At 53.8% G+C, this 12,392-nt stretch overlaps 2 protein-coding genes across 2 annotated transcripts in view; one reads left to right on the top strand and one right to left on the bottom strand.

The window, feature by feature from the left end:
- The window catches only part of CSUI_001807 (uncharacterized protein), a 3,457-nt gene extending 1,837 nt beyond the window's left edge, over positions 1–1,620 (bottom strand). Inside the window, exons 1-2 of the mRNA XM_068062010.1 lie at positions 869–1,620; positions 1–292 (exon numbers count right to left, since the gene is read on the bottom strand). The exon at positions 1–292 is cut by the window's left edge and continues 377 nt beyond it. The gene's annotated coding sequence lies outside the window, so the exon portion shown is untranslated. The remainder of the gene's footprint in view (positions 293–868) is intronic.
- Positions 1,621–1,790: 170 nt separating this feature from the next.
- On the top strand, positions 1,791–12,163 carry CSUI_001806 (cbf mak21 family protein). The gene is made up of 4 exons (XM_068062009.1): positions 1,791–4,005; positions 4,970–5,210; positions 5,761–5,850; positions 6,588–12,163. The coding sequence occupies exon 4, from the start codon at positions 9,061–9,063 to the stop codon at positions 11,227–11,229; it is 2,169 nt and encodes a 722-aa protein (XP_067926008.1). The 5' UTR covers positions 1,791–4,005; positions 4,970–5,210; positions 5,761–5,850; positions 6,588–9,060; the 3' UTR covers positions 11,230–12,163.
- The last annotated feature ends 229 nt before the right edge of the window (positions 12,164–12,392 follow it).

The raw sequence follows: 12,392 nt of genomic DNA, 5'->3' as shown, positions 1-12,392 counted from the left end.
CCGCTCTACGGCGGGTCCGGTATCTGGAATGAGAAGACTCTGGATGTTTAAATTGCCCCGGACAGGCGGCAAGAAACATGGGCACGCTAAGAGAGAAAAACGTACAGCAGCAAGCAGCTGATCTGTAAGAGAACTCACAACGCCTCGCCCATTAGTTCTGCTTCGAAGTTTCTGACGCGCTGCAGCTCAGCCTCAAGCTCAGTCTCCGAAGCGCCTCCGCGTCGCTTCGTCCACCAGTCATACTTCTCGAATTTCCCGCCTCGAGAATGAAGGCCAATCTTCACACTTGCACCTAGCCGGAAGAAATTTAGTGCAAAAGCAAAGAAAGGACTGAGGCGAGTACACTAGTACCAGGGTACCCTGGGATGGCAGGCGGCGCTGTCGAACAACGATATCCCCCATGGCAGCTAGCTACAGTGGCATGTCGCCTCGGGAGATTAAACCGTGAAGGCCTCCCGGCCGAAGAATGTGCCTGGCACACCAACAGACCTATACAGAGTCATGGAGAAAGAAGCAGTGAGACGGCCAGCGAAAGAAAGAACACTACCTCCCTGCGGGCTGATGGTCTGCAGTTGCCGTCGCGGGACCGACTCATGGATATCCACGTATCATGAACTCAGCTGAAAAAAACTTTTACACGTGGTGCGGACGAGTAGTCTTTGTCGGACTCCAAGTGATGAACTGACCAACCCTGCGGGTTTGCCGTTGAGCAGTCTGCGATTGCGATTTGATACACCTGAAGCTTTGACAGCAAGTGGTACGGATACACTGGACTGCATGAAAGACCGACAGTGCTTGACACAGGGGAAACACAGGACACATCGTGAATTTGCGTGTCAACGCAGATCCATACGCGGAAACTCCGTACCCAGGTAATAGTCGTAGTCCTGGTTGGTAAGGAGCGATTCCCATTTGAAGTCCTCTCTCCCTCCTCGGACGCCCTCGCGGGGGGGGCTTGTCCGAATATAAACTGCCATCTGTCTTTCGCAAGGAAGGTGCGAGAGGAAGTGAGCAGTGAGAGTCCTCGGTCGGGAGGACGTGAAAACTCACGAAGTCAGAGGACTGGAAAACCTCAACCCGCCATACCGAGGAGGCCACCGAAGACCACACCGAGAAGAGGTGCTGTATGAAAAAACTACGGAATATGGACGACGGCCTAGGTTTGCTCTTGAAGACGCCTCCAGCTTATCCAGCACATGCAGACTGACGCCGGCCCACGACGTTGACGAACAGAGATTACCTCTCCTCACTGTACCGCGTCAGGGAACAGGAGAAAGACAAGCAACGTGCCTCTTCCGAGACTGATTACGGGCGGACACCTGTCCCGAAACCGACAGGCTTGTGCGAGTACCCAAAGGAGAAGGGAGCCCTTACTCAGAAACACGGGCCGTCCCGACACTTCTTTTCCCAGAGCGACCAATGGGCAGTCTGTCTGGCGCTGATGCTCACAACACTATTTTCCGTTCACGTACACTCACCAAGCGCCCTGGTCTGAGCGAGGCACGAAGCCAGTACTCTAACGATCGCCGCGCGCCGGAATGCATGTAAAGCTTGCAGTTATTCCACCGCGATGACACATCGGGGAGCTCTGCAATCAAAAAGAACACAGAAAGGCGACCCGGACTTCATTCACGCGGAGTTCAGCAAACGAACGCAGCCGCTTACACGGTTTAGCTTCTGCATCGCATGCGAGTGCAGGCATGCATGCTGCATCTGCACCGGATGTCTTGTACCAAGGAGGCCAAAGCCAATCAAACCTGGCAAACAATGCTACTTATCTGCTTCAAGTGGCGCCTTTGCCAACGGTTCTTTTTGCTACAAAGTCTATTTCTCCACGAAGTGTGCGCTGCGGTGAACCACGTGGGATCTTGTTTCTGGACATGCCGCGGAGATGCCATACACCTTTCAGTCGAGACACCCCTTAGCACGAGATGAAGCCCCTATGTACGTAGGTCGGAAGAAGTCGTCATCCCAAGCCTTTAACTCCTCTCGGGCTTGGGCTGCCGCTCGTTCGCTGACCGTAAAAGCTCTTCAGCGCAATGTTTCCCTCTGTTACTTCGCGGCTTCTCTTCTGCAGCCGCATTATTCGATCCGCGGTGCACCGTGTGCGCTCCCGCCCAGTTCCCGCGGGGACTTGACAATCTCGCCGCTGGCCGCGCCCGCTCACTCAAGTACTATCTCCGGCCTCTTCCTTCCTTTGTGGCCGTCCCTCTGCCCGGCTTTTGCTGTCTTGCCGGCGGGTGTGAACTCAAACCATGATATATCGGACCAGCACTTTACTCACGAGTAAGCAGGCGCCGCACGCTTTCTCCATCTTCTTGTGAAAGAGCCCAGTGTCCGTTTCTGCTTAGGAATGGTCTCTTCAAAGCTAGCGGCGTGACGGCCACGCGCCGAAGTCATGCTTGCGCCATTGCACCCTGTGCGCTGACGGGGCGCGGCGGTACAGTCCCGGAAACGCCTCGAAGGACACGCTGGTGAGTCACGTGGAACCCGTCACCCACAAGGATAGAACAACATGATATGGTTGGTGTTTATTGTCATGCTCCGCCTTGTCGCGTGGGCGAACTGTCTCCCTTCCTCCCGCACGGGCTGCTATCTTGCCCGTGAATCCCCTTCATTTTCCTTCGCTTCACCGTCTGTTTCCTTCCCCGGTTTCGCTCGTACTGCCCGTCCTTGGCGGTCCCGACGTTTCTCAGGGTCTGTCCGTTGTTCATTTCGTCCGGACAGCGTTTTTCCGTGGCGCTCGTCTCGTATGACTCCCTTTAAAAAGGAACTTGTGAGAAGGTTCCTGACACACCGGGCCAGTGGCGCAACCTGGCAAAGATGCTTGAAGTTCGCACCACAACAAGGAAAGAAATCCAGCACGTGTGCCGCGTGTACATCGAGGCCGAGGACGGTACCTTCGTCGTCGACTTTAGAGACGGATCTGCAACGCTTTTCAAACCTTGTTGTTCTTCTTCGAGAGCAAGGCGCTTCCATCTGCCCAGGTCTTTCGCTGGCAGTCTCAACTCTCCCCGGGAGCGTGTCCTCGGAAAGAAGAAGCACCGACTTGTCCAGAGAGCTCGTTATCCGTCCACCGGGTCGAACTCCTTCCGAGAGCACGTCCGGGGCATGTGGTCTGCCATATGACAGCTTCCAAGAGACTCCTTGTCTGGCGCACGTCCGAGGTATGACGGCAAATCGAAGCTATTCAGCGGGTGATGTGCTCGCGTGGATCCCAGAGCATCTTCAATTTTCAGAAGAAAGGCTGCTGACCTTGTGGGAGTCAGGCATTGCTAGTAACTTCTGCACGGACATATCTTCCCAAGACATCAAGTCATTTTTGCACACGCATTTTCCAGAAAATGCAGACTGGCAGTTGAGATTGGCAATTATCATTGCTCTCTTGTCTTTCAAAGGAGAAACGCGACCTCAGCAGACGAGTCACACGGCCCTTACTATCCAGTCTTCCCGGGTATGGGATGAGCACGAAGCCCTCTTTCCCCGTGACTTGGATCATATGTTGCTTTTCTGGAAAGCACACGAGCTAAGGATGCTTGAACATCGTATGGTCAATTCAGTTTTTAACCGATTGTTTGCCGTACAATCTGTCGCGGAGAACTGGAAAAGACATTTCCAAGGAAGGCCTGTCTTCACTACAGCCCGGGACAATTTCTCGGGATACTTCGCTCAGAAGCTCAAGTGGGCTCTGGGCGTAGTTTGTTCCCGTAGCATCAGAGTCCATGGCAATGCCAAGCCGGGGGTGCTTATTCCGTTACTCGATTTGCTAAACTGTGGTGGTAAATCGGCGAATGCAAAGCTGAAACGCTTCCCCCGTCCATCGAAAATGAAGAATCCTTCAATCAAGGATGCATGGGTCAGGGACGGCGTCGCGGGACAGGCCGAGGGTATTGGCTTGGTCGCAAGCTCCGATATAAAATCGGGTGACGCGATTACCATTCGGTACTGCAGCGAAGCTGATATGCAACTTCTCAACTACGGTTTTTTCATAGAAACTCCTAGAGAGTGAGTCCAACTGAACGTGAGGACAGCAGCATTGTGGTTTCGTTAGCGGTTACTATTTCAGTTTGTGTCCGGGTTTTAGTTGACAAATTCAAGAGCAGGCTCGTGCTTACTACATACCGTGTGGAGGGCGCAGACTGAGTTACACCTTCGCCACATCAGAGTTCGACCGTGACATGCAGCGTGGTCCTGCGCCCGTGTTTCACGACGAAGACTAGATGTTAAACGGAAGTCTTCAGAAAGTTCGGTAGTACAGGCGTTGGTTTGATCGGAGAATAAAGACTCGCTTGGGCCACTGTTTTTAAGCCAGGAAGTAGCTCGAAAAACTGAACAAGCATAGTCAGATTCTTCGATAGGGCAATAGAGTAGCAAACAAAAAATACTAGCTTTGCGTGTAAGGCCTGCTTGATGAGAGATGACTTCCTGGAGGAACCTGGGTCTTAGCGTTCGTGAACAGGAGCAGCTGGAGGTGGGGAACATGGCGCGGTGCTTTGTTTTTCTTTTGAGGTCACATAGCATATTGGAGCAGGGCAGAGATCACACATCACGAAGAACTGGAGGCTTTCAAGGACGAGACACCGCAGTGCCCATGATCGGGCTAGAGGCGGTGACGTGGGTTGTCTCTAAAAGCCGAAAATGTCAACGGACTTGTGGACTCCAATGTTTGCTCCAGTAGAGTTGGGGGGCACAAGATTCGTGGTACGGTGTTCTCTTTGACCCGGACAGCGTCAAGGTGCGCAGCTTTCACTTGCTTGATCGAGAGGTGACCTTACGTTGACGCAGTGCTAGAGTTGTGGCGACACAGTAGAGACACAAACAGTGAGCATACTACATCACGTTTCGAACAAGGGGGGGGGACGTGAGTCACTCACCACGGCGGCAAGCAGGGCATGCTTTCCTTGTTCCCTCCCGTTGAAGTGATCGCAACAAACCGGGGTCCCGCCTGTTTTTTTTTTTTCTGTGGCAGGGAAGACAAAACCTCCATCTATTTCTCGGCAAACCTCGCAAGGGCGGCAATGGCGTCCGGCGGTCTGTCGGACTTGCTACTCATTCCAGGATTTGCTGGCTTACCCTCAGGGGTAAAGACAGCGCTTATGAATTTGGGACTGATTGCAGATACTTCGGGTTTTACTGCATCAAATTTCATGCCCCTCGTTCAAGTAGGGGGGAGGGACATCGTGGAAGGCAGACTTCTGTGCGCTGCAAGGGTGAGCAGGCCAAATGGACATTGCGCAGGTGTTGCCGAGGGCTTCTCATGTTATTTCGTATTCAGGAGATGGGCAAGGAGTGCTGCCAGCCAACCTATCAGTTACGTGAGAGTCGTGGCACTTGCCGTAAGGACGCTTTAGCCACAGCGAAGCACTGCAGACCGTATACTTGAGAAGGAGAAGTGCACACGCAACAGCAGAAGCACGGCAAGGCGTCCTGACGCTCACTTACTTGACTACTTTTCCTCAAGCAGAGCCGCGTTAGCTGACAGGAGTACCGACCCCCCACTGAGAGACGAGTGTACGTCTCCGAAACGTCGGGGCAGGACCCTTGTAACTCCTCCCCCAACGGTTCGGAGACCTCGATGAGGAACGGCGTGTCTTTTCCGTTGTCCGGGTTGGTTCGGTGTCTGGGCCGCAGCAAGTCTCACTTGTCAGCAGGAGTCTCTTCCTCTTCACGGTCCAGTGAGAGATACCCAGAAAGATATTTACGTTTGATTGCAAACAAGCAAGTATTCCACCAGTACGGCTGCGAAATGTCCTGCTGCAGATTCTAGGACTAGAAGACGACTTCACTGCCTCGAGTGTTGACTTGCGGACGCTTTCGCGGTGGGAAGGCTGCTTGTCTACCGAAAACGATGTGGGCTTTCACGCGCGTCTTGAGCACTCGAGCTTCTACACCCCCGAGACCGGACATTCTCTCATTACCTTTACTTTCTCTCACACTGATTTGTACAGTCCTGACGCTAGCCGTACTCTTGCGTACGCGCTGTTCCTTTCGCTGCAGAGTTGCTAAGGTCCTACCGAAGTGTCCAGCGTCCCGGTGGCATATCTGTTGTGTAGTATCACCTTCTCTGCCGACGCCAGCCGGTTGCTTTCTTACGTTGTTGTATAGCACGTATACATACCTTCCCACATGCGTAGACCATTCATGTTTCATTATACGGTGGGTATAGAGGGGCTGAGCCCCAATCCACCTCGGCACGATGAACCCTTCTCACGCAGGCAACATGCACTTATTGGAGGGCTTGGAGTCGCCGAGGATGGTGATTGGGGAGAGGCCTCACCTTGATCCGTAGATGCTCGTGCTGCCAGGTTTAATAGACGGGAAAGTAGAGTACTCCGCTTGATTCACATAAACAGAAGTATGCTTTAAAAGAGACCGCGCTCTCCAAGAGCCTTCGTGCCCTCGAAGAGTAACCGGTTGCATGGTCGCTCTATGCTGACTGTACCCTCGGGCTGAAGAGAAAAGAATTGCACGTAGGAGTGAGGATTGTACTCGGGTATGTAGCTTGCCTGAAAGATATGACTAAAGGTCCCACAACACTCGCACACCCGCTGTTTTTCTCCGTTTGTGCTGTGCTTGCCAAATTTCAGCGCCTGGCACTGCAGTTTCTAGTCAATCTGCTGAGGCACGAGCTTCATAGAACGCACAGCACATCCGCTGAAGAAGACCAGGAATATCTGTCGACAGGCAGGGTCCCCACTGGACAAAATGACTTTTATCGAGGTACTTCCGAGCCTGTCAGCGCGAACATGGAAGTGGCTCTACAGTTTCGCATTCGGAGAAAACGAGTTCTGAAGGATGCCATACTGGCTCTCGAACAAAAGATTATTAAGCCCAGCCGTTGAGAAAGAAAACAGTGCGGCGGTCTCCGAGGGAGCTCAGCAGTCAACGAAACGTGCAAGCGTGAAAGATGCTCAGGTGGTTGCTCGTTCTCAGTAAGTTCCTGGCAGACACCTCCGGATGGAAGTTGTTCATCGCATCAACAGTGCAGCTGCGAAAGCTTGGGGAAAACATTGTTACTCAAAGAAGCCGATTGTCTGTCGATGTACCAGAGTTTGCTGAGAAAGTAAGAGGATCCCTATGTCCATCTGCTTGAAGCGTTAAGAAGGTGGGTCCTGGTGACGGAAGAGAGCCAGCCAAGACGGTGAGAGGTGGGTTCGTGCTAGAGAGAGACGCGAGCCTATGTTGGAGCGGCCTAGTGTTAGTGCGGACGCACCCGAGCCGGTCTTGGGGCGACTCGGTCCGGCGCCGCCGCAGAACATGGCCCGCTGTCCAATGGCAGCCAACAGTGAGTTCCGCTGGGCAGGACATTAACCAGGAGCTGCTCAGATAGTTACCAGGGATGTATCACACAACGCTTTTTGGCAGTCACGACTATCCCGGCAACGCCAACCACGTGCCCTCTCCACGTCGGCTGATCTGCCAACGGCCACCAGCCTGCGCTCTTTCTTTGTACGCTCCGAGCTAAACAGCTGCGCTTCGGATAGATGTTGCATAGTAGTCTGGTGCAGATACACAATCACAGCGAATAAACTTCTCAGCGTCAAGTTTGCTGAAGTTCGCCCTGGTGGGGCGAAAGAAGGATCGAAGCGGTGGAATCAGCGGCACATCCTTGCTGATATAGCCTTCGACCCCAGATACACTTGCTGCGTAATGAACAGTAGTCTCAGAGCAAACGCGTTATCATTGACGTGTTCCAGATTATTCTTCCCCTTAGAGTTGAAGGAAGACCACGCAGGTAGAGAACTTCGTCTTTCCTCTTGCACCCCCGTGGGCCCGAGACTGGCACTCTTCTATCTTGAGGGGATACACTCGTACGCCGCAACAGTTGGGGAGCCAGAGCAACGTGTCCCACTGTTACGTCCTCCCCCGCGAAGGGCGCACGAAGTTGGACCTGGACCTTGAAATAAAAAAAAAGGTTGTAGCAAAATCTCGGCGACTCCCACTTGGTGAGAGTTATATAGCACTGGCAGCTCCGCCAGGACTACGACGTTCCTGCGCGCAAAAGGCAGTTCTCCAAGAGCACTAGGAGGAGGCGCTGCCGTTGTCTACCGCGTCCACAACTTCCTTGCCTGGGTCTCCGCATGTGCAAGGACTTGGCGACGCGCGTGAGACCAAGCAGATGCGCGCGCTACGCCCTGGGTTGTCAGAACTGGGTAGACTCAGCACCGCCCACTTTTGGGACCCGAAGATTTTGAAGTATCAATGCAAAAATACAAGCCTCTTCCGAAATATCGAGATGAAAGATATACTTCTGTTCTCAAAAGGTAGTCTGGGCTAGAAGAGCCCGTTGCATGCAGTCTTTCCTCGCCCGTTCGGGAGCAGTATCATAAGCTCTGCGACCCCAGTATTAAATGGCACTGTCGTAATTTTTCCTGATGTCACATGCGATCGTCGCGGTACCGTAGGAACTCTGTGCCGCAAAGTAGATATCCCTTCCGCATTGTGCTCAGGTGTGCTCCGGGTCTTGTGTGGGCAACTGTGCGCCTGACGATTCGCGGGCTTGCTCTCCGATGCTTCAAGTGCGCGCTTCTATTTGTTCGTCCGGCTGGCGCCCGGTTTTGTACCGATCTTCTTGCCTTCGCTGAACACGTTGGCTTCTTCGTTGATGCAGTGCGCCTTTCTGTCTGCCTCTGTGGCCGCCCGTGGGCCCCCAGCGCCGTGCTAAGAACCAAGGGCCCGTTGAAAGCTATGCTGAAACCTACTACTGTTGGTGTGTTCGACGTTTTATAAACAGCCGATCCCCCCAGCAGTCCTTCGCCCCGCACGGCTGCAGGGGTGGGGCAGAGGCGACGGTCCGCGCCTGACCCCAGGGAGCTTTTGTCACTGGTTTCAGTGATGTTTGCCAAGTTCTTTGAATGCCGATCTGTTCTCCTAGTCTGTGACGGCAGAATCGAAAACTCGGAAGGCCCAAGACAGACATAGCAAAAGGTAGCTCGCGGTCTTCTCCGGTTTCTAGTGAAGGCCTTTTCCACATGCTTACGAAGAACATACCTCCTGGTTTCATATCTTTCTCTCTGCTGCATCGCCACGGGGCCATCTGTGGGTGAAACAGCAGCTACTATGGCTCCCTATCTACGAAAGTCCTCCCCGGAAGACTCCCGGCTGATTGGTCGCGCTCAAGAATTGCTATGTGAATGTCAGTCAGCGCGCAGTCCCCGTGAGTTGCTCTCTTCTCTGGAAAAATTCTTCGCACTTCTGCAGAAAATCAGTCGAAATCGGGGGCTAAAAAGTGTACTGCACTCCCCAGGGGTACGCACAAGCGAGTCCGGCAATCCAGACAAGCTCGGTCCGTGGTCGTTCCAAGCGTTTCAACAGTTTCGAGCGCTTCTGAACGAGTTACTGAACTCGGGTGACGCGCGACTGCAGGAAGCGTCTCTTCGTTACTCCATGCGCGTACTTCTGCATGACCACACTGTCCGCCTGAGGAGTGCCGAAGGAAATGGGACGGACACAGTTTTCCCTTTGGCAGACTACCAAGTCATGATTTCTCGTGTCTTGCAGGCAGAGAGCTTTTCTGATGAACTGAGGAAAACACTATTGCAAGAGTATATATGCAAATATGCGGATCTCCGGTATTACTTCTTGCTAACGCTTCGCAAGATCTTGTCTGAGGGGGGCCGGAGTATTGCAAGTCACGGAGTCGCCAGTGACCAGAGTGTCACTGTTTCAGAGACAGAGCAACACTCCGGAAACGCCGACGTAGTATTCGAGGCTGATCCAGATAGGAAATTCGCCGATATAACCGCCGAGGAGGTGACAAACGGGATCGCAGCCTTACGAGCTGACGAAATCAAGAGGTGGTATACGTGGAGTCACTGCGGGGGTCTCGCCGAACTTGGCAAACGCGTATATCCGCTGCTAACAGAACTGCCGCCGCCACGCATGAAACCAGGCACCCAGAACGTTGTGACCAGCCACAGCCCGGGAGCTGCCGCGGACGACTCAGACGACGATGGCTTCCTACTTACAGCATCTGACACAGACGAAACCGGAGACCTAAGTAAAACAGAAATGTCGGAGGCGGTCGCCGGCGACCCGTGTTTCCTTCAAAACATCAAAACCACGAAGTGTTGCTGTGCGAAACAGTACCGGCTGCTGTTCCAAGATGTCTGGGTGCTGTTCTTGCGCGTGATACCTCTCGATCTCTCGTTGACGCAGAAGCTGCTCCACGCAGTCCCGCGCACGCTTCTTCCGTACATGTCTAACCCGCTGTTGCTGTCGGAGTTTTTCCTCACAAGTTTCGAGAAGGCCAGTCACCTGTCTGTGTCTGTCCTGGCACTGTCTGGACTGTTCTATTTGTTGACGAAGCACCGCCTTGCTGATCCTGACGCACTGTTCACTGAATCCCCAAGTGACGACAGGAAAGAAACTAATGGGGCTGAAAGTGGGAAGCCAAGTGCAAGCTCCAACGGTGTATGCGTTCACTTTTATCGACGTCTCTATCAGCTTATCGCACCCGCGTCGTTCTCCGTGGGCAGAAGAGGTCGGTTTCTCAGACTTCTAAATGTGGCCCTACGCAGTTCGCTTCTCCCCAATAGTTTGGTTGCAGCATTCGTAAAAAAGTGCGCACGGGTCGCTTGCCTCGTCTCCCCTGGCATAAGTTTGTACCTGATTGCCCTCGTGTACTCGTTGCTCAAGAAGTATAGCGCGGTCTGCCTCTCTCTTGTTGATGTTCACCCTGCACTCGCTGCCAGGCTGGTCGTCGAGGGCGACTCCTTTGATTTCTCAAGTCTTGATTTTCACGCTCCCAGCTCCGGGGAAACAAGTTCGAGCAAAAGCAACCGAGCCGAAGAAACCGACTCGGAACAGAGCGAATTCCAATGTACGGACGACGACCACGTTCTCTCTTTGCTGCGGAGGTGCGTATCGGCCCAGCATGCCGGTCTGGAAACCGACGAAGTCCTCACCTGTGTGAAGAATCAGGCGCGCATGTCTCTCTGGGAACTCGAATTGCTCCAGAACCACTACCACTATGCGGTACGGCAGTTGACCGGCTTGATCGAGAGTGACTGCAATCGGCTGGCGTGCAGAAATATTGACCTGGAAGACTACGTAGGACTCGATCTTGGACACCTGCTGGGAAGGGAGTTCAGGGCAGCTGCGAAAAGAACGTGCGCCCCTGTTGCGTTCAAGAAGGGAGGCATTCAAGGTGAAATCGATAGCCTCGATGATGCTTACATGGGCTGGGTGAAAAGAAGAAGGAAAGACCAACCGACAAGTAGAATGTGAACGTTCGCTTGCCCCTGACATGTTTCCAGCGGTGGGGCCAGGTGCTTAAAGTTGAAAAGGCTAGGTGGAGACGAACGGACATGCGGGAAGGCTCCCAGGCGCGGGCCTGGAGTCCTACGCCGCATTGTGTCCCCACTGTTCGCCCTGGAGAGGTGTCAGACCGAGCGCATACTCACTCGCGCACAGCGTTAGGCGCAGCCAAGTGGCATAACGAGAGGAGCGTTGATGTTGTGTCCGACAGCTATGTTGCTTCTGAGCCAAGAGGACCGAGACATGGGAGCTGAAGCGTGCACCGACCGGTTTTCCTGGAAGCGAGCAAGAGCCATAGGACTCGAAGGCGGACAGTGTCCTTGCTGAGATCTGAACAGTGGTTGCCGGGTCGCACGTCCTCCCTGTGCAGGCGAGCCGCGGCTGGCTTGCCTCCAGTGAACGCAGGCTTATAAGAGAACGTGCGCATGAAACGTTTTCCGAACGGCGCACGGTAACCAGGGGACTTCTGAAACATTTCTGGTTGTCTGGGCAAGTGTGTCGCTCTATCGGTTCTCGCTGGGCGAACAACATGAGGTGGCTTCTGATGTGTTACGCCTTTTAGACGCCTGGATTGTCTTGGACAGCGCTCCTCAGAGACTTAAGCACTGCCCGTTGTACTCCCAGAACGCGTTGCTAACTCTCTTCGGCGGCCACAGGCTATGGCTTCGATGACCCACAACCGCGCGGGCATAGCTGTATTATCGGGCTTCTGAGAGCTGGTACACTGCTGCAGAGGTAGAACCGAGTCCGGTAACACCCGCAGGAACCCCCGGTACATCAAGACGAACGTGCCGGGACTGCAACAGTTTTTAGTTGAACGTGGTCATGCCTCTGGGAGGGGGGAGAAGAGAGTTGACTAAGTGCGGCAGAGGAGAAAAGCCGAGCTGTAGGCGGTTACCCTGGGGTAAACCGAAAGTGCGCGTCAACATCGTTTTGGTTATCTCACCGAAGTGTCACCTGCCCACGTGCGCCTGCCCGCCAGATTCAGGTGCACGATTCAAGTCTGGACCTGAGGGGGCGGCCGCGCTCGTTGAGCAAGGTCGGCCAACCAGCCGAGGTGTCCCCTACTGGCAGTGACTGTTAGTGTACATTGAACAACTTCTTTTCAGTTTTCACCATGGCGCTGGCAGGTG

The sequence above is a fragment of the Cystoisospora suis genome (genome assembly GCF_002600585.1).
Source record: "Cystoisospora suis strain Wien I chromosome Unknown contig_723, whole genome shotgun sequence".
NCBI lineage: Eukaryota > Apicomplexa > Conoidasida > Eucoccidiorida > Sarcocystidae > Cystoisospora > Cystoisospora suis.
The sequence above is the reverse complement of the archived record's forward strand: the minus strand, read 5'-3'. Positions and strand labels throughout refer to the sequence as shown.